The 21,454-nt window shown below is 47.5% G+C and overlaps 2 protein-coding genes across 4 annotated transcripts; one reads left to right on the top strand and one right to left on the bottom strand.

Moving 5' to 3' along the window:
- Positions 1-2,095: 2,095 nt before the first annotated feature.
- crmp1 (collapsin response mediator protein 1) lies at positions 2,096-10,876 on the bottom strand. 2 transcript variants are annotated; one of them, XM_067249886.1, is made up of 14 exons: positions 10,505-10,876; positions 8,750-8,838; positions 8,335-8,519; positions 7,864-8,028; positions 7,343-7,404; positions 7,101-7,181; positions 6,928-6,996; positions 6,661-6,781; positions 6,164-6,320; positions 5,164-5,305; positions 4,751-4,921; positions 4,030-4,209; positions 3,617-3,782; positions 2,096-3,495 (listed from the first exon to the last, which is right to left on the bottom strand). In XM_067249886.1, the coding sequence occupies exons 1-14, from the start codon at positions 10,874-10,876 to the stop codon at positions 3,404-3,406; spliced, it is 2,052 nt and encodes a 683-aa protein (XP_067105987.1). In that variant the 3' UTR covers positions 2,096-3,403. The 2 variants fall into 2 exon arrangements, with proteins under 2 accessions (XP_067105987.1, XP_067105988.1); XM_067249887.1 differs by lacking the exon at positions 10,505-10,876 and adding an exon at positions 9,919-9,966.
- A 1,171-nt stretch (positions 10,877-12,047) lies between these two features.
- wfs1a (Wolfram syndrome 1a (wolframin)) lies at positions 12,048-20,904 on the top strand. 2 transcript variants are annotated; one of them, XM_067249982.1, is made up of 12 exons: positions 12,048-12,143; positions 12,812-13,450; positions 14,426-14,505; positions 15,495-15,639; positions 15,913-16,086; positions 16,256-16,330; positions 16,566-16,690; positions 17,034-17,165; positions 17,366-17,611; positions 17,707-17,985; positions 18,117-18,280; positions 18,546-20,904. In XM_067249982.1, the coding sequence occupies exons 1-12, from the start codon at positions 12,140-12,142 to the stop codon at positions 19,762-19,764; spliced, it is 3,282 nt and encodes a 1,093-aa protein (XP_067106083.1). In that variant the 5' UTR covers positions 12,048-12,139; the 3' UTR covers positions 19,765-20,904. The 2 variants fall into 2 exon arrangements, with proteins under 2 accessions (XP_067106083.1, XP_067106082.1); XM_067249981.1 differs by having other exon boundaries at positions 17,031-17,165.
- The last annotated feature ends 550 nt before the right edge of the window (positions 20,905-21,454 follow it).

Raw genomic sequence — 21,454 nt, 5'->3', positions numbered from 1 at the left:
GGTTTTAACTTGAAATCACCGTGACCCGCTCTGTCCGTGTACAACAACCTGGGCGCTGGCCTTGGTTCTGAATTAATTGTAGTCTCACACCTACAGCCCGTCACAACTCTTTTTCTGCTTTCGACCTGTTCTGCAGAACAAACCTATTCAACAAACGTTCCTGTTGTCCACATAAAGAAGCTGTTTCCATTTGATATTCCGCTTCAGTCCCAACGGTTCCTTTCCGTGCAAGGTTCTGGGCAATTCGTCACGTCACTGTTATCTAAGTATGTCAGCTTTCGGCCACATCACATGGAGGAAGAATTGCACTGCGCCGAAACCTCCCCTTCCCAACGTGCAGCCCCATCTGTCCATCTCACAGGGAGAGGGGGATTGAAAGAGAGATTATCTCCTCATTCATATACTTTGTCTCTTTTAACTTGCTCATTTGTTGATTGAAGACTGTTATTTAATTCTGGGTTTCTATCAACAAAATGTTTTTGTTTCAGTAGTGCTAAGAGTGCACGGTCGAGATATAGTTGTAACACCGACAGAAAATAATGCCGATTTATTCTGAAAAACTGGGAGAGGGCTTGCCATAGCAAAAACACCCGGGGCGTCGTTAGACCCTTTTTACTGGGGCACGTGCCCCAGTAGGCTATAAATCAGCTGTGCCCCAGTAAAATCTATAGTTTGAGTTTTAACAATTTACTTTATTAGTCAGTGCATTAATTTAGATTGATAATCCCGGAAAAAATAAACACAGCATCCCAATCAACGGTTAAAATCAAAGAAGTTTAACCGAAAACACAAACCGATGCACGCAGAATTCCATGTCAGCGCGCTCTTCTGAGCTTGCAAAATTGCCACTGCAGCACGCACACAGAAGTCCAGGTGTTGTACGCACACAAGTCAGAATTGAGGCAGGATAAAAAAAAGCATTAGAAAACTAAAGAAAGTTTCTAAATGAAAGGCTTACCGATCATTTTATTTTGACTGAAACATAAAAACAATTTTACATGACGCTCAAAAAAACAGCATTTGCGCTTAAATGAATGTAAAGAAATGTTAACTAAAAAATTAAAAAATTAAAAAAATTAACTATTGATGTCCCTGCAAAAGCTGATATTAATGATGCATCCCTGAACTGTTGTATTGTGGGTTAAGCAAAGGGAGTTTCTAGCCTAGTAGTGCATGGTGTGCAAGCAAGCTTGAAAGAAAAAAAGGGATATGAATAGGGGCCCCAGTATACTTTTATGTCTAACAACTCCCATGAGAAACACCTAAACACTTTAATACTTTTTAAATTTTTATTTTCACCACAGTCAGTAGTTTATTCATCAGCAGTAATTCCATTGAAGACAACAGCAACAGAGTATAGAGGCATAGACACAAACACCAATGACAAACTCCCCCTTCCAATCAATGAGGAGACAGATCGTTGGATCTCGTAGAGGGAGGGAGCAGAATCTTCAGCAAGAGATTAAGCTCTATCACAGCAGTGAATTGAAGCAGAGATATAAAAACAACGACATACTTTTTGTGTGACTGAATCAAATAATAGGCCTACGCTCCAGCACATAACGCCAATGAGTTAGATAACACTCAAAAATAAGCATGTATATTCTTTGATTATATTTGTGACTTGTGCTCTTAGTTAATCTGATTGGTTAACCCTCCTGTTCCGGTCGAATTAGATCGATTTACACGTTTTCTCTCTGAAAAATGTAAACCTGGTTCACTTAATCTGATTGTCATAGTTCCACGTCTTTGTTCTCACAGGGTATCGAAACACATGAAATAAATGTTGATAATTCATTCAATATTCATTCAAAATTGAACCAGTGGTGTTCCTGGTCAAAAATGACTGGTCATAGGTGAGACTTAAAGTATATAAAATTGAGTTCAGGCACTTGCCCAATCATCACACATTTGCTCTCCTTGACCACCACATGCATGTTCATGCAAGCATGAATGTGTTTCATATGAGTGTTTGTTAAAGTAAGAATTGACCTGGAACATATCATTAATTACCATGAAAGGAACAACTTTTTGAACACTTTTGGTTAGTGTGAAATTATTGCATAACTTGTCTGAGGTTACAATTGTGGTGATATTGTACAGCAGATTATGTTCAGCCTTCTCCTCTCCTCCCCTTGTGACAAGGGGGGATGAAAGCAAGTATTCAACCAAGAGTGTGCTTCTGAGAAAGTCCATGGATAAAGTAGGCCAGGTATGTGTAATTCAATGTAGGCATATACCAATATAAGACACGTTACAATATGATTGTGCTATCCAATACAACATATAAACAGTGTATTCAGTGTGCATTTAGTAAATCCTAAGAGTACCCTCACAGTCACAACCTACCATAAGCAGAATCAACATCTGACATGTTCATGCAACTGCGGTGACCCACTGGAGCCACGCAATTGGCTGGAGAGAATACAGAGAATAAGGAACATAGTATTGAATCCTACATTTCCTCAATTGTCCACAAGAGAGCAGTGATGGGAGCACCAGGTATGAGCAGACCAAGAAGAGGTGAGAGTAAAGAGGAATACGATGAAGGGAGAAGCCATGCTCAAGGAGTAACACAACAACATGGCACACTCAGAGACCAGGGCTGCATCCAGAACACAATACTTTTACTTACCAACTTTGACTTGGTATTGCAGCTGCCCTTACAGATTACGTACTGTTGCACAGTTTGCGGACAATTGGGACGTACTACTTAGTCATGTGACCATGTCTTGAATAGGCGCAGACAGCTTCCTGTAGATTTGCTACTGAACCGTCTTAGCAATTGGCAGTGGCACCTGATTTGCTGCACAAATGGTTGTGGGGAAGATTAGCCAGAAAAGCATGCCAGCAAACAGCAACATTCTACCTGATGTAGTGGGATATCCTGGTATTTTTGGCATACTATATTAGATATACTATGTATTGGAACATACTAAATCTGTCAAATGTTGGCATACTAAATGGTATGGTAGTATGGGTATCGGAACACATCCCAGTTCTCTTTTGTGTGGAAGGGTGGGCATCAAACACTGGGTTAGAAAGAGTGTGTGTGTGAGAGAGTGTGTGTGTGTGTGTGTGTGATAGAAAGAGAGAGACAGTGTGTGGCCTTATTTCTGTATGTTATTTTCAGTGCATGTGAATCCTACCTTTGTACGTAATGAAGCTATCTAAGAAATACTTAAAGATAAATGGTATCTACAACACCATGTACGCACTGAGAAGTGGACCCATGCATCATAGAACGATTGACTGTATTGAACCATGAAAAGCTAAGGATATTATTGAACAAACTTGTTTGTTGTGCCTTGTAATGGGTTGTACCGTGTAAAAAATACTGAACATTGGACAAAAAACATTCTCTCTTTCATACACATAGACACGCACTTGCACGCACACACGCTCAGCCAAGGCTGGTGATGTTAGAGCGTCCACCAGGGGGCGCCACAATTCGATGGCCGGAGCGTCGAGGAACTCTGTCATCAATCTGTGCACCTGGAAGATACAGAAAACAGGAAACATTGAGGAGGACCAATCGACGGTTTAATTGTATTCCTTCACCTGCAGCATCCAATCAGAACACACAGAGCCAGCTGACGTGTCAGAGTCTTGTTACCTGATAGGCTGAAGTTGGACTGGTGCAAATTGCGTATTGGTGGAGGCTGGTGGGAGGTGGGTGAGGTTTTGGCTGAGGGGGAAGGGGTGATGTATTTAGGGGTGGCAGGGACATCGTACACCGGGCCGTCATACATCCCACGGGACACACCTTGTCGCCCTTTCACCTGGAAAATACACACACACAACACCAAACTCAAAAGTGTGTCAATAAATACTATTATATTCAATCATTTCAGAGATATTTCTTTGATGACTAATTTAAGTGAACTCTATAATGAAATCACGATAAAGTTACTTAAGTAAATCCCTCAGTTATGTCAACAGCTGTTAGATTGAGGGACATCTAATAATATCTAACAAAGACAAACAAGTAAGCAAGGGGGTGCATCTTGGGAGTTGTAGGCATGTTACCTGGCTCCTGATCTTGACCCGCTGATAGGCGTAGTCGGGGAAGGCCTGGCGGGGGATAAAATGGCCAGTGCCTGCTTGGGCATAGAGTTTGCCCTCCTCATACACCACCCTGCCCTGGCTCACCACCAGCGCCGGACCCCCCCGGCACTCCAGACCCTCGAAGATGTTATACTCCAGAGCCTGGGGTGGATGGAGGGAAGGGGAGAGCAAGAACAAAGATGGAAAGGAAGGGAAGAATGAGGGGGGGACAGGGAAATGTATGGAAAGAAAGAGAAGGAGGGGAAGGAAGGGGAGGCGGAAGGGAGGGTTTGGGGGGGGGGGGTAGAAAGGAAGGAAAAAGGAAACGGGGACAGTTTAGAGAAGATAAAGTGTGGATATTATGGAGGGACGGGATGGAGCAAAAATTGTTAGAGGGTTAGAGACAGGAGTGACGGAGTGAGAGGTGGAGGGGTTGGGGGAGAGATAGAGATATGAACAGAGGTGGGGGTGGACGGTGGAGGATTATATCCTAAAGCCTGCAGCTGTGTGGATTAGAGAAGTCCTGACTGGATGCCAGGACAAACTGATTACATTATGAACCGCTTCCTTGTCACACTATAAAAGACCCCAGGAACATTGTTCCAAACATCACCTCTACACCTTGACTCAACCTCAATGTCATTATCCCTGACTACCTCCCTCCCTCCCTGTCACCCTCCCTCCCCCCCCCCCCCCCCCTTACCGACTGGTGTTGTTTGGCTGTGATGGTTCGGATCCTGTCAGAGTCCCAGATCACCAGGTCTGCGTCGGAGCCCACTGCTATGCGTCCCTTACGGGGGTACAAGTTGAAGATCTTGGCAGCGTTGGTGCTGGTCACAGCGACAAACTGGTTCTCGTCCATCTTCCCTATAGCCTATGGAGGGCTTATATGTTTAGTACAACTGGTAATTCAACTCTGTCGGTTTTTGAAAATAAAATATCAGTACTTTTTTTCTATGTATCTATCTGTCTATCTATCCATATATCTGTCTATCTGTCTATCTGTCTATCTGTCTATCTGTCTATCTATGTCTATCTATGTCTATCTATGTCTATATATCTATCTGTCTGTCTGTCTGTCTTTCTGTCTGGTAACTAGAAATCTTTCACACTCACCACAGCCTTGTCCCAGACAAAGCCCATCCTCTCCTCCACTCCGTTAGTTCCCTCAGGGATCAAGGTGAAGTCGTCCTTCCCTATGGCCTTCTGGGATACACTGTAGGCACAGTGGGCGCTGCCCACCACCTGCAGGTCGCCGCTATATCAACAGAAGCACAATGTTGAAGTTAGCCCGTAATAGACAGTGATATACAGATGGTCATCCAATCACCTACCAAGGATTTTTTAAATGTGCCTGTACTTTTTATACAATTTACCAAGGATGACTTCCCAGATGGTTATGTGTAACACACCATATGGCGCATCAGGTTATAGTGTAACATTCCTATGAAGAAATTCCATTAGTCAATAGTGGAACGGTACCACCAAAGGCCACTAGGTGTCCTCTGTGAGCAGCGTGTGAATTACACAGGCACGCACAAAAGAATGGTGCAGCCCAGCTGCAGGCTCACTCCTTCCACTCCTGGATGGTGCAGTGTTGCACTCGGCTTCTCCCGTGCCTTAAGGCCTCATGCGGCACCCCCCTCACCAGCTCCTCACTGTTCCTTCTCCGTGGGAGTCTATTACTGTAATTACTATAATCCCATCCAGGATGGGAGTCGGTGTGGGAAGGTATTGTTCGGAATCAAAGAGGTCGTTCCAGTTCCTGCGCTTCCAAGCTCAGTTTCATCGTATCCCTTTGTATCTAAAAATATGGTGTGCCAGTTCTGTGGAAGTTCAGAGAGAAGCGCTGCATCACACCAGTGGTGACAGCTAGAGCCGGCTGGAAGGAAGGAGAGAGGGTGGAGGGGGGGGGGGGGCGCCCGGTAGTCAAGGCAACAGCTGATGGAGGCTTCTAGCTCCTGTTCTATTTTAGGAATCGGGGACAGAGAAAGGTGCTTAGCGGGTTGCTTTGTGTGTGTGCTTAAGTGTGTCTCTGTGTGCGTGTGTGTGTGTGTGTGTGGCAATGTCTTAAGTAATATTATAGGACATGACAGAAGGCAGAGCTGTGGCCTACCAGGCCAGCAGGGTGTGGAGGTGGTCCGGGGTCGTGGGGTCAGGACTCAGGGGAGGAGAGGTCACGTAGGCAGCGGCCTTGGCCCAGTTCTTGCTCCAATAGTGTGAGCCGTCAGTGGCCAGACTGGCTGTGATGGGTTCTCCGAAGACAATGGAACCTTCAGGATGCAAGGAAGCCACAGGAGGTTTAGTGAGAGGGGAGAGAGAGATACACAGACAGTTAGTGACAACAAGCAAGAGACAGAGAGAAAGAAACAGAGAGAAAGAGAGAGAAAGAGAGAGAGAGAGAGAGAGAGAGAGAGAGAGAGAGAGAGAGAGAGAGAGAGAGAGAGAGAGAGAGAGAGAGAGAGAGAGAGAGAGAGAGAGAGAGAGAGAGAGAGAGAGAGAGAGAGAGAAGGAGACAGAGAGAGAGAGAGAGAGAGACAGACAGAGAGAAGGAGACAGTGAGAAAGACAGAGACAGAGACTGAGGGAAAGAGAGAGACAGAGACTGAGAGACCTTTCCTCCGGGCCTGGGTGACTGTGTCAGCAGCACTCTTGCTCATCACCTTGGTGATGTAGACTGGACAGTTTACCCGGTTGCCAAGAGTGATGGCTCTGAACACAGCCTCCGCCTCCAGCTACATGGTGTCAAACAGAGGCAGGGTTAGGATTAGAGGTGGATGGATGGATGGCACAGACATGCAGGCAGAGAAACAGACAGGCAGACAGACAGGCAAAGACAGACAGACAGACCAGCAGGTGGACAAACAGACAGGCAAGTCACCTCTTCAGGGCGACTGAGAGGATGTCCCTCAGGTCCAGTGATTCCCATACTGAGGATTTTGCTCTGCTCCTAAACCAGACCAAACACCCATATCATCACCCTCATCATCCTCATCATCACCCTTCATCCAAATTATGATACAGATATGACCAAGACATGCTATTGTGATTTACCTGAGCAATAAGGTCTCCATTCTCAGCATGCACCAACGCCACGGCCCCCAGCTCCTTGAGGAACGAAAACGCCTCATACAACTGACAAGGAGGAGAGGAAGGGAGGGGGAGGGAAGGGAGAAAGGGCGAGAGAAACTAATTATAAATGGGATAGTTGCTCTCTCCATTCGCAGACACCTTTATCCAAAGCAACGTACTGTGAGTGTGTGACCATGGTGCTTGCAGTGTGCTGTGAGACCAACCTGAGAGTCTGTCATCTGGTACAGGTCTTTATAAGCCATGTACACTTGGAAAGAGTTGATCCCTGAGAGAGAGAGAGAGAGAGAGAGAGAGAGAGAGAGAGAGAGAGAGAGAGAGAGAGAGAGAGAGAGAGAGAGAGAGAGAGAGAGAGAGAGAGAGAGAGAGAAAAGAGAGAGAGAGAAAAAGAGAGAAAGAGAGAGAAAGAGAGAGAGAAAAAGAGAGAAAAGGAGAGAGGAATGAGAAAGAGAGAGAAAGAGAGAGAGAAAAAGAGAGAAAAGGAGAGAGGAATGAGAAAGAGGAGAGAGAGCGAGAGCGTGTATGGAAAGCGTTTGGAAAGATTTCATTGATGGTGTTTTAACAAAGATGCAGCCAGCCAGCCACCCAGGAGTCCATCATATTCCCCACTCACCGAACCAGACATTCCAGACAATCTCCATGCAGCTCAGTACTTCATGTACTACTTCATGAATGTCCCGGATAAAGACTAAGAGAGTGATGCAGATGACATCAATGATCCGCCTACCTTTCTCCTGCACCAGCACTTCCAGCTCCTCCTTGACACCCTCATGCCACTGGGGGATGTCCACGTGAAGGGAGTAGTCGCAGCACGACTTCCTGTCTGCTGCTTCCTGCCAACGCTCAAACGCCTCCAGCAGGCTGTCTCCTGGCTGAGGGGTCACATGGTCCACTGGAAGGGGGAGGAAATGGACGTGGTGAACCAGGCTAAGACCAGTTCACACCTACAGTAAGTACCAATGAAAAGGGGAGATGGGACGACCCAACTTTCTTCTTGACCAATCACCTTCTGACCTCGGACACATGACTCTACCGGTACTCTAGACTCTATAAAACCTCCAAGACGACAATCCGTACGTGAGTACATCTATGCCACGACAACGGCACAGCAAGCACCATCAAGAGAAGCATTCCAAAGGATTGCACAAAGTATGTTTTTGTGTGTTTATGTATGTGCGTATGTGCTATCCACACTCACAGATCATGGTGGTGCCCCCAGCCAGAGCAGCCTTGGTCCCCTGGGAGAAGTCATCCACAGGAGGGGAGCCCAGGTGTGGCTTCAGCAGGCAGGTGTTGACGTCTATCCCACCAGGGATCACCATACGCCCCTGGGCCTCCACCACCTTCACTCCCCCTGGAACTATCAGGTTCTCCCCCACCTGTCTATAAGATATAAAGGGGGAGGACATTGAGGTGTGAGGGGGTGAGGGAGAAGGGGGTGAAGGGAGAGAAGAGGGTTCCGAAGGGAGTGGGGATGGGAGTAAGGAATGAGGAGGGAGGGGTAAGGAGGGGGTACAGAGGGTGTGACATCTCAGGCATCTTAAGATCTTTAGTGATCTTTTTGTCATATGCTGCATGCATTTGTTCTCTTTCTCTCATTTGTTATTACATACTTAATCAGGCCATCCTCTATGTACACGTCTGCAAAGAACGACAGGTCATCGTTGACCACACGCCCTCCCTTGATTAACAGTCCGTCACTCTGTGGAGAACAAGGCTGGAGTAAGAGAGTGTGCGAGAGAGAGGGGCGGATTATGTCACTTTCACTTCAAAGCCAACTTCATGACCACAGATACAATTCAAGTAATGAACAGAATGTGGTTATAGAGGCTGTGTGTATTTTTTGCACAGTAAGGTAAGCCATAGCGGAGCATGGGTGGGGTCCTGGGGAACATTTGAGATCTACCCCATCATTGTTTACTAAAGAGAAAATGACGAGAAGTGAAATCAAACATGACATTGAAATATGCATTTCTAAAAAGAAAGGTTGATTGTTGAAATTGTGATCCGCGCCCTCTTTAGACATCACATATGCAAGGAGGAGAAGTCAGGTCTCCATGGTAACAGCCCGTCATCCATGGTCACATGATGGTAGCCTGTAATACTTAGGCTGCACTACTAACCTGCATTATAACGAGGGCGATACAGCTGTTACGCAATCGCTTCATTGCCTTATTTAGAAATGGTTTGTGAGATAACACGCTAGATGATATGTGAATGATACAAAATGCATGATAGCCTACACATTGTCCTCAAAGCAATAAGTCGTGCAGAAATATTCGGTGGATATGGATTCTGGATTCCTGCACGGTTGCACCCAACGGTTAATACCACACTAACAGATATTTTTCCAACATATCATGTGTACTGACAGTCTACAATCTGAACTCAGATTGCATCGCCCTGTTGAGCACTGTAAGACATGTCTCTCATTACAAATCAACATGCACCCCGTGGCCACGTCCCGCCATCCCATTCATTGTTTTTCTTCCTTGGTAACCTATCTGATACTGTTATTACACAAATCCTTTCCACCATTATACATATACCACGGTTATAGAGTTTCACCCGTGCGTTCGGTGTAATATGTTGTAAAATGTTCGCATCTCCAGGGACTGGGTCTAGTTGTGCGCGGATAAAAGACGTCAAGGACTGTCCTGCTCTTTGCCCGCATAACTTTAGAATGTAGTCCCCGCATACTGCACTGAGAGCAGGGATTTAGTCTACTAGTGAGTAGTATTGGGAGTAGCCCTGGCCCATCTTCCAGGCGCGGGTCTCTTACCGTCAGATGAGGAATACTCTTTTTCCCCTGGTAACCGGTTCCGAACATGCTCTGTCTTAGGGCCCTAAAGCGACACACTCAGAAGCTAATTGACTGTCTCTGGCGCCCAGTGCTCTCTTTGTCTACCTGTCTAACCAGAGATGTGTCTCTCTGTGATTGTGTGGTATGTGAGTGTGTGGTGAGTCTGCTGCCGTGGGCTGCGTCGGAACGGGAGAGCCAGCGCTGGCCTGTTAGCTAGCCTCTGGCAGGTGGCGCTCGTGGTTCGATGCCAAGGCCTTGCAAGCTGGAGCGCCCTCCGCACGTGAGAGGAGGAAAAAACAAATAAGCAGAACTAGGCCTGTCTGAGTCGCTGTCCGTTTCAGCACCACCCGTAAATTATATTGTAATGCTATAGGCAAATGGATGAACAAATGTGTGCATCTTAGGGAGCAAAAACAGTCAATGTTTAACTGCATTCTGACCAGTGGAATGCATAAGGCTATTATCATCCCACTTACACCTTACGTAAAGTGGGTCAAAACATGTCCAGAATACCTGCTAAAGGCAGTGAGATCAACTCCATCATCACCTGATCAGCACCTCTTACCTTTCCATTCCCCTGTCCCGAATCAGTCTCCCTCGCGGAGGACGGTTTTATCTCCACACCCGGCCGCCCATCCTTCCTGTCCCCGGGTGAACAGGCATGCGACCCGTCGCGAACATCCTTGGCCTCGCTGGCCGTGTCAATGACTGGGTCCCCGGCGTCTAGAATCCTCTCTCGGCTCCCGCTCCGGGGGGTACGGCTCCCTTTCCGCCCCACCGCAAAGTTATCAAAATCTAGCGTCTTACTGTCAAAAGCACCTTCCACGGAGGAAAACATCCCATAGGATTTCCTCTTATTCGGACCAGCGGTGATAGGTCCCGCCAAATAGACCGGTAGCTCATCCTCTCGGTTCCACTGCCGCCTGCAGTCAGACATGATTTGGTGTTAAGGAGAAGTTTGCCTTTCACTCGAATCAACGGAGATCCCCAAATCCTCTCCAATGTCGGTATCGGTTGTCTAAGAGCGTATTTGTTTCTAACCGGGTCACGGCTATGTCTTATACCCAGCTGATGGCTGCACTCAGCAGCGGTCGGTGCTGTCGATCTGTGGGGCTCTACAGGCGGGTCCTCTGCAACTGCGTTTCTATGAAGAGTGATGCAGTGCTCCAGATTCCACCGAGGAGCGGCACTGTTAGATTGAACTACTTTAGAGAGCATTATGCAGGATTATAGCGCCACAGGATCTGAGATCATACACCACACAGACACACATATTCCGCACCCCCTCTTTGTCTCTTTGAGGTGGGGGTGGGTTGTGTATTGACCATCAACACACCAGGAGATTATAGACTTTTGACCCACATCTGCAATGTCTGTCTCTCTATATATATATCTCTCTCTCGCTCACTCTCTCTTTCTCTCTTTTCTCTCTGTTGCTTAGTTGTCTATATATATAAAGAATAGTAGCCTATAGTCTACTATTCTTTCAGAATAGTGTCGACCATTCGATCACACCTCTGAAAGAAAGAGAGGGAGAGAAAGAGAGGGAAAAAAATAACCAATGTGTTGTCTTTCAGAACCTGCCTCTATAGTCAGCTCATGCAAGAATGTCAGCTGCCAGAATGCCAGCCACCGACGTGTTGCTGTTTCCCGGCTCCGTGGTGGCATATGGGACGTATAGTGGACAGACCAGATTAAGCTCTCAGAGATCTACTACAATAATCTATTGAAATTGTATATTTCCCTCCTGCGGAAGAGACCTGACTGAAGCAGCATTTTGGTCTTAAAGGACTATAAGGACCATCAGACCGGTCTTGAAGGACTGTGGACCCATTGTTACAAATTGTTCCAAAACGCTGCTGAAAAGTGATGGCGAAGGAACAACATAGAAACGTTCATTCCGACCTAAAACTACCATCCCCTGCCCCAGGCAATCATTTTATCATTGAGATCCACCCCGATTTAAACCAATCGGAGGTGTGTATGAATGGACAGACACGTACACCGTCCTATGAGAGTGCAAATGTAGTAGGTATGTGTGGTTGGCTGGGCATTGATATTGCCTTTGAGCGCAAGTCTGGCGGCAGTGCGATGTCTCGGGTTACTTAAAAAGGACTGACATGGATTCGGAGCAATGACCACAATTCTAACCCTGAAAAGAACTTAGTTTATGCCTTGAAGGAATATCTATATTGTTGCAATGAGTAAGTCGCTTTGAAAATCTTAAATTGAAAATCAAAAGTTTTGCGAATCAGATTAAAGTACAAATGAAGTTGCAATTAATGTTATTAATGATAATTTACATAACTTTTCTAATTTGTTATTTTGTATAATCTGGCGTTGAAATACATTTAATGTAATAATTGTAAAATGTAAAATGTATTATTGTCATTTATTATTGCAGTCTATGCCTGAGGTATGCTTGTTTAAGTGTATACTGTACACACCTACATAAGCGTGTTCAGGGGTGCTACAAGGAATTCTGGGTCCCTGGTAAAAAGTTACAGAATAAGACTATTTACTGTTGGAAACCCACAACAGTGGGGCCCTGCAAACCAAGGGTTTCAGGAATCCTTCACTCTTTTCCCCATGTTAGTGACAATTTGTGTGTGTGTGTGTGTGTGTGTGAGGGGAGTAACGCTATTCTAGGATTCTTGTTACAGGGGGCTCTGTCATATTTCAGGACTAGGAAGGATGACCAAGGGACAAGATATCCCTGGTCACTCTGAACAGGATGACCAAGGGACAAGAGATCCCTGGTCACTCTGAACTGAGCGTTTTGTTTGTATGATTTCTGCTGTGGTCTCACTGAACTGCTGGTTATGTTCAATGTTAATAAGATGTTTTTAAAATGTTGTTTTGTTGTTTATAGGTGAAATGGACCTAGCACCTCCACCCTCCCGCCCCTCCTCTATCACACCGAAAACCTCTCCCTCCACACTGGATGGACCTCTTGCTTCCTCCTCCACATCCCCCCCGATTATCCCCCCTTCCCTCCTTGCCTCCCAATCCTGCTCCCTCCCAGTCCCCCCCAAACCCACCAACCGTCTGAAACCAACTCATACTCCATCCTCCTCTCCTCTGCCCTCCATCCCTACTGTAACCTCTCCTCCTTCAATCTCCACGACTTCATCAAACCACATTCCTCCTCCTCCACCTTCCAGCCCCTCTTCTCCTAAACCACCTCCCTCTGTCACCTCCTCTTCTCCTAAACCACCTCCCTCTGTCACCTCCTCTTCTCCTAAACCCCCTCCCCCTGTCACCTCCTCTCCTAAACCACCTCCCTCTGTCACCTCCTCTACCCCTCTTACCCCATCACCTGCATCAACTTCTTCTTCGCTGACCTCCTCCCCAGCCCCCAGCTCCTCTCCAGCTCCCAGCCCCTCTCTGGCCTCCCCCAGCCCTCCAGCTGCTCCCAAACAGAAGAGGTTTGCTATCGCGGCCAAGCGGGTGTTGATTCAGGAGAGGCTGAGGAAGGCAGAGGAAGAGGAGGGCCAAGAAGACGATGAAGGTACGGGCTGAACAAGGGCTTTCCAGACAGCTTTGGCTCCTACGTTACCATGAGCTACTGTGAATCACTGGTCTCTGGTCTAAGAAGGTCTTGACCACCGATAAGTTGCAGCGATAGAGAAGTTACGAGCTCAGAAACTTGTGATTAGAAGGTGTGTGGACTAAAATCACATCCGATAGATTGGGGCAGTTTCAAAGAACAACACTGTTAGCTTTTGATGGAAGGCAAGCAGTAGACCTGCAGCATGCAGCAAGAGAGAAGAGGCTGACCGCTGCCAGAAGGTTAGGTTCTGACAGGTCAGGAGTGATGTTTTGAGAGAAATCTCACAAAACGAAAGAGAAGTGGCGTGGCGATGAAAGAGGTGAAAGAACCTGACCTGGCCTGTTCTATCTGCAAGGAAGCACACACACACAATCACACGCATACACACACACAAACACACTTCTGCAAACATACAAAGACACACACATGCGCATACACGAAAACCCTTCTTGTTATGCTCATGTTACAAGACATATGTCAGAGGGGTTCGTTCATAGCTTGCTACTAATGTGTTAGTAAATCACCACTGGGTCACGATGCTCTTTCTGTAAAAATACCCTGGAACAAAATTATGTTACATCTTAGAAGGCATTAGATTATCAAAGGAAATGTAAACTAGATAGATAAAGCACAATTGATGCAGTAAATATCAGGGCATATGTATTTTGCTGGACATCTCATGCACACAGATTAGATTACGACTGGTTACACAAGCACTGGGACATGCTTGTTTTCATAATATCGATCACCTATCGCCAGTATCTAGTTTACAGAAAACCACCTATGTATCGAGTCTACAGAGAAGCTCAAAATAAGTCACTTGTTAAGGTAGAAGGCCCAGTATTCTCCACCTGTCATCTTCTATCCTCCTCTCCTCTCCACCTCTCCTTCCCTCCCCTACTCCTCCTCTCTTCCTGGACTCACCTCTCCCAGATGGAGAGCAGGAAGAAAACCTGACCTTGGAGGAGACTGAGGAGAAGGCCAAGGCTGGAGATGCCAGAGCACAGACTAATGTGAGTCTCTCTCTCTGTCCCTCCCTCTCTCCCCTATCTCTTAGGGTGATCCTATCCTATCTCCCCTATCTCACACACAACCAGACTCCAAAACGTACACATGCACACAATGCTAGTTGAGGCATGGCCTGCAGACTGGTGAGAGTAGACATTGTGATGTGTGGAGGGCTGGTCAAGAGAGTGTGGGTCTATTTTCAGCTGCCTGAAAGATGAGCCCCAGCTCTGAATATAACACACACACACACAAACACACACATATGCAATTGTATACATGTTTTTGCGCACTCATGAAGCGTGAAACTCATGAAAACACAAAACCCACACACATCTTTCTAACATTGAAAGACTAATGGTTTATATACTCAATTGTGCATTACAGAAACTTGGGTTGATGCACATCATTTTTTTAAAGACACACACAATACACACAATACACTAAAGCATAAGGAGCTGAGACTGCATATATGACCTTCTAGTTCTGAAAGGGTAAATTCCTAGCTGTTGACTTGAACTGATCTGTTACTTGAACTTATACTATAGAAATACTTCTACACTGCCCACCCACCATCTCTCTTTCAGAAATGCACACCCACACCACACACATACACACACATGTGCACACACACACACACACACACACACACTTGTTGAATAAGGTTTGTGTAAAGTGAAAGTTAAGGAACTATAGTTATAAACTATGGTCATCTGATACGAGTTTGGCTTTCTGGAAAAGGAAGCATGACTAAGCTTTTGTAGGCCAAGATGAGGATGCATTGTGGGTGTTGTAGTTTAGTAACAGAGCAGACCGAATGGAGTGATTCCAATACTTCCTATACTAAAGACAAAACAGTTTTCCCACTAGTGGACCTAACACAGCACGTTATATTTGGAAACTCACTTTAGGATAGAACTGGCACAATACTGGCGCGCATAAGTGCTGTGAATTATCCCTGAACAACTGTAAAAAAAATATGTGTCCTGTTTTGCAGCTGGCTAAACATTACCTGGAGCTAGCTGAGGAGAAGGATGCGGACCTTAATAACCGCCTGGCAGTTGATTGGCTGATGCAGGCCGCCAAGCAGGGTCGGAAGGGAGCCGCCCGGATATTGCAGCGATGCTGGATAAAGAGGAAAGGTAGAGAGGGAGAAAGATAGAGAGATAGGGATGGGAAGAGCTTAGTGGTAGAGCATCATCCTGCAGATGAAGGTGCAGGTTCAAATCCCTCCTGCATGTCGTTTTGGGTAAACATGTCTGTTAACTTACATTAACATAGGGAGAGAGGGAGAGGGAGGGAGAATGGGAATGAAAGATAAGATTTTGATTTCCTATCCACCTCCTTGATGGTCTATCCTCCTCTTTCGTCTTATGCCCCCCCTCCTCCTCCCCCTCTTCCCCACCTTCCTCCAGGCATAACCCCTGAGAATGAGGAGGCAGTGCGTAAACTGTCCACGGAGAGCAAGTTTGAGCAGTCAGTGCGCAAGGCGGCCATGATGATGTACTGGAAGCTAAACCCAGACAGGAAGGAGAAGATGGCCGTGTCTGAGATGCTGGAGAACGTCGGCCAGGTCAATTCTGTGCAGGGTAGGTCATTTACACACACACACTCATGCGCACGCACACAGCCACCACAGTCACACATTCACACACACGTTTGCGTACGCATACACACACACGCTGTAGAAGAAAGGAGACAGACGCACACTGAAATGTTTGGCTGTTTTACAGTGTCGTTCTTTTCTTCTACCACCAGGTGGCATCTCTAGCAGGGTCCCTCCCACCTCAGTCCAAACACAGAAGGTTCTGGAGCGCATGGTCACCAGAGAATGTACGTGTGTCATGCACTCTGTATGATGTCTAGGTGTAGGTGTGGTTAAAAAAGAGAAAAAGATGATGACAGACAGAACATTATCTCTTCGTCAGGGGTCATTCCCTACTGTGCACCTGTGTGTGTGTGGGTGTGTATGTGTGCATAATGTGCGTGGTTGTGTATGTGTGCATAATGTGTGTGTGTGTGTGTGTATGTGTGCATAATGTGTGTGTGCGTATGTGTGTCCTCCTAGCTGGCCAGTATGTGGACCTGGATGACTTTGTAGAGATCACTAAGAAGTACGCCCAAGGCATCGCTCCCACACCTGGCCTGGACACCACTCAAAAGAAAAGCCCTGCTTCCCAAGATGACAAGACGGTACGCATGGATCATCAGAACAGCATGATTGCGAATTCTATTGAATTGATGCCATTTATGTATGTGTGTTGTTGAGATATGTTTCTTACACCGTGTATGGAAGCTGAGATGTGGTTCATTTGCACTTTGCCTGGTAAATGGTGACCTTTAACCGAACATACAGACTAATCATTGAAGTACTGTTAGAACTATGCACTGATATTCTGCTGTACTTTCTATGTGCACTATTTCTATGTAACTTTCGATAAAAGCATTTGCTAAATTGCTGAAATGCCATGGACACACATGGTGTGTGTGTTATGGAGTCTGCTAAATGACCATGTAAATGTGTGTCCACCAGCAGAACAAAGGACTGGTGCCCACGGAGGGCAGGAAGAGGAGTGGTGTGTGGGGGATGGGCAGGGGTGGCACCATGCTGGACAACGGTCGCAGCGGAGCCATGAAGAGAGCCATGGACATCAAATCCCACCTCCTGGTATGACACCACATCCAATCATATCTCCTTTTAGGACATTACAACACTAGAATGTCACGTCCAAACACAATGCCAACATCCAACCATATCAATTGACATTATTTGCCTCTCTCTCTCCCTCCTCTCTCCCTTTTTCCATCTCTCCCTCCCCATTCCTCTCTCTCTCTCTCTCTTCTCATTTTCTCGCTTCTCTCTCTCAGGTTTTGCAGTACCCTATCCATGCCATCCTGGAGATGAAGGAGCACCTGATTGATTGGGCGTCCCGTGCGGGCGTCCAATGGCTCAGCACGATCATCCCCACACACCATGTCAACGCGCTGATCTTCTTCTTCATCATCAGCAACCTGACCGTCGACCTCTTTGCCTTTGTGATCCCCCTGCTTGTGTTCTACCTCTCCTTCATCTCCATGGTGATCTGCACGCTGCGCATCTTCCAAAGCAGCAAGGTCGGCCGGTAGCCACGAACACCTTCCCCCCCTCTGCCCCCATGTCTCTGGATAACACCCCCCCTCTCCCTTGTCTCTCTACCACTCCCCCCCAGGCGTGGGAGAACTTCCGGGCCCTGACGGACCTGCTGACCCGCTTCGAGCCGGGCCTGGACGTGGAGCAGGCGGAGACCAACTTCGGCTGGAACAACCTGGAGCCCTACCTGTACTTCATCCTGTCCGTCTTCTTTGTCATCTTCTCCTTCCCGGTAGCCGACAAGGGCTGGATCCCCTGCTCCGAGCTCTACACCGTCGCCATCTTCCTCACCGCCGTCAGCTACATGAGCCTCAGCCCTTCTGCTGCTACCTACGCTCGTCGGGCGCTCATCATAGAGGTCTTGGGGGGGGGGGGGTCTACGTTTAGCTAACACCTAGCAACCGGCAGGGTTGTACGCCGTGTCATGCTAACCACCTTCCTGAAGGGGTTTATTGTTTATTGTAATGTGTTTGCGGTGGTGATTTCCAGGTGGCGTCGTCGCTGTGTGCCCTCACCAGGTTCCTCCCTGACACGATGGAGGTGCCTCGCATGCTGAGCCGCACCTTCGCCACGCTGCCACTAGGGGAGTCGGTGGTGCTGAAGCTCAGCCTCCCCTGCGTCCTCTATGTCTATCTCTTCTACTTGTTCTTCAGGTAAACGCGGAGGGCTTCGGCCCGTGTATCCGTCCCTCTGGGATGTGGGTCTCTCTGTGGGATGTTTACGGTAGCGTGTGCTGGTGCCCGTTGGACAGGATGTCGTTTAGGTATCTGCTTAGTATTGTATTCAGGTGATGCTGAGTCACTTTGAACTAGGAGTGAATATCAGGCATTCTCTTTCCCCCTTCCCCTCTTCCTCGCCTGCCGTCCTTCCTCTCCAACTTCAACTCTCTTCCTCGCCCCTCTCCCTCCTCACACCCAGTATGGCTCGTATGCGTGGGTTCCGAGGCACCTACTGCTTCCTGGTCCCCTACCTGGTGTGCTTCATGTGGTGGGAGTTCTCCGTGGTGCTCCTCCAGAACTCCTCGCCTTTGGGTCTCATCCGCACCTGCGTGGCCTACTTCCTGTTCCTGTTCGCCCTGCCCGTGCTGGCGGTGGGTCTGGCTGCCCTGCTGTTCATCCAGCTGGTCAAGTGGTTCCTGGAGCTGGAGCTGACCAAGATGCTGGTGACGTTGGCGGTGTGCGCCATCCCAGTCACCCTGCGCCTCTGGACTCGATTCAGCCTCTCCATCCTGGATGTGTTCCACACCCTGACCAACCGCGGCGTGGTCAAGCTCATCCTGGCCTGCATCTGCACCGTGGTGCTCTTCTGCTGGATGTACGTGTACCACACGGAGGGGCTTAAGGTGTACAACTCCACACTGACCTGGAGACAGTACGGGCAGCTGTGCGGCCCGCCGTCCTGGGACGCAAAGGGCGTGGCCCAGACGCAGGTGTTCTGCTCCCACCTGGAGGGGCACCGCGTCACCTGGACAGGCACCTTCAAGCACGTGAGCGTCGCGGAGACGGAGAACGGGGCCCAGTCCGTCATCAACATGCTGCCCGTGTTCATGGGGGACTGGTTGCGCTGCCTCTATGGGGAGAAGTATCCCAAATGCGAGCAGAGGAACGCTTCCGCCATCGCCGCTTCCGCCCATGCTAACTTCACAACCGGCGCAGACGGCGACGCCGACCCCCCGGGGTCACCCTCCCCGCCGCCGGTCGCCGTCCCGGTCCTGCTGCACATGGATGAAGAGGAGCTGTGTCAGATCAAAGTCCTGGCTACGCACGGCTGCCATGTCAAGCGCTTTGACAGCCACCGCTTCCAGGTGACGGTGGGCATGCTCCAGGAGGGGGGCGGCGCTGCCGACCCGGCCCGGGACATCGTCCTCATGGCCAGCCACGAGTTCAGGCAGGTCCTGCTGAACTTGGAACCAGGAAGCACAGTTGAGTTCAGCACCAAGCTGGGGGGTCGTCTGGGTGGTCGGGTCCCGGCCTTCGAGCTGAAGGCCATCAACTGCCTGGACTGCATGTCCTCACTGCTGCCCGAGGGACGCCAGGTGAAGATCGAACGCGACTGGAGACGCACCACGTTGCGCGCCATGAAGTTTGCCTTCGACTTCTTCTTCTCGCCCTTCCTGTCCGCCAGGATCAACGTGTGACACATGTAAGGGAGAATAAGCTGTGTGATGAAGACAGACAGGGAGAGAGAGAAAGAGAGAGAGTGGGAGAAAGAGAGAGGTTGAATTTCGTTTTCTTTTCTCTGTATTTTGTCTCTTGGGGTGGCTAGCATATTACCGTGGTCACACACAGCATTGTTTACAGATGGTGTCCTTTCAAACACAATACATTTTATACTGCAAACTGGAGAAATTGTTTTCATTCGGTGGAATAGCATGCTTTTGCATGTGTTTACAATCGTGGTGTTACAAATTGGGTAAAAAAAAAATTGTCATCTTTTGCCTTACAAATGTACTGCATGTGTATGAGCAAATGTGTGTGTCTGGGGGGTTATGTGTGTGTGTATTTTTACAGTACAAATGTGAAGTATTTATTTGCAGTGGGCTGTTTAACAGTAGTTAAACTGAGTGTGGTACTTTAAAGGAAGATTTCATTTTAACGAAACATTATTATTTGGAATTTGTCTTTTTTGCTGTCTTAATATTACCGCTGTGTCTTATACTGGCTCATGTCAGTAAGCACAGAAACACACACACACACGACACCAACCAACCGACCAGAATAAGGCTGTCTCTGAGAACTGAAGGCTTTGAAAATGTTCCAATTCTATATTTGGTCACACCACAAACCTGTTCTAATTGGCAGCAGTGGTGTCCCTTACGCTGGTGTACTGTTTCACAGAGCCAGCAGCTTGAAACTGGGACTTCATTATGGCCCTAAACACACTGTACAGTCTCACACGGCCTTCTGACGCCATGTCCTTCAGTCTCAGTCATGTCAGCTACATTGAGACGAGGCCAGCTGCTGTCTTCCCTCTGGCAGGCCTCTGTCCACTTCACATCCTCATCTTCACTCGCTGTTCTCTGTCTGCAGTATTTGGGCGCTGACTGCATCAGACAGTTGCTGCACTGTTGTTAGGGCAATCTATCAACAGACAATGCGTATACTCATTCCATCTAATTTGGAGGGAGCTTAGTTAGGCTAGCATGCTAACTTTTAGTTGCCTGCATTTCACTTACTTGATGTCTGTCATTTTGCTTTGTGATGACTTATCAAATATGATCTTGCGCTCTCTCTCTGGGTGACAATAGGCAATTAAATAAATGACTGATTCAACAAACCACAGCAGACAAAGTCTCAGTCACTCCTACAGTTTATTTTCTCTTATTTATTCACATTCCTTCATTCTTCTCATTTCAGGTTCAAATTTGTGAGTCTGTCCTCAGATTAGAATAGTCTTCTGTTAGTTCTTTAAGTCTTTTTTTGTAGTTGTATAGATATACAGGCTAAGAACACTGGATAAGGGCAAACATGCTACTGTACTGTGTTCCTGGACACAGAACTAACTTTGTACTGGTCCTCTGTGTGTGGCTAGGATGGCGATGGAGGCTGGACTGCTGCTGCGTTTTGATGAGAGGAGAGGAACGCGTGATGTGGTGATGCCACCCCTCCTCGAGTGTTGCTATGGAAATCATTTTCTTTGTGGTGTTTACCATCATGCAGTGCTTTGGTCTGACATCTTTCATGTCATCTGGATGATGTTTAAGAGACCCAGGCCAAATACTATTTGCAACTACTGTCAAATACATGGATTGCATTGGTCAATTCGACATAACTATCAAAACCATCCATATCAGACAACAGCATCATTTCATTAAGGGTAAACTGCAA

This window comes from Osmerus mordax, chromosome 14, assembly GCF_038355195.1.
Source record: "Osmerus mordax isolate fOsmMor3 chromosome 14, fOsmMor3.pri, whole genome shotgun sequence".
Lineage (NCBI taxonomy): Eukaryota > Metazoa > Chordata > Actinopteri > Osmeriformes > Osmeridae > Osmerus > Osmerus mordax.
Note: the sequence above shows the minus strand (reverse complement) of the source record. Positions and strands in the feature narration are given on the sequence as shown.

Bases quoted from the DNA above. Each gene is read 5' to 3' on its own strand.
- wfs1a (XM_067249981.1), top strand. The intron at 14,506-15,494 runs GTGAGTCTCTCT...CCTGTTTTGCAG, and splicing joins ATGCCAGAGCACAGACTAAT to CTGGCTAAACATTACCTGGA. The intron at 15,640-15,912 runs GTAGAGAGGGAG...ACCTTCCTCCAG, and splicing joins ATGCTGGATAAAGAGGAAAG to GCATAACCCCTGAGAATGAG.
- crmp1 (XM_067249886.1), bottom strand. From the start codon at position 10,876: ATGTCTGACTGCAGGCGGCAGTGGAACCGAGAGGATGAGCTACCGGTC. The intron at 3,783-4,029 runs GTAACATGCCTA...TGTATTTTCCAG, and splicing joins GGGTCAAGATCAGGAGCCAG to GTGAAAGGGCGACAAGGTGT. The intron at 3,496-3,616 runs GTAACAAGACTC...TGTATCTTCCAG, and splicing joins GTCCAACTTCAGCCTATCAG to GTGCACAGATTGATGACAGA.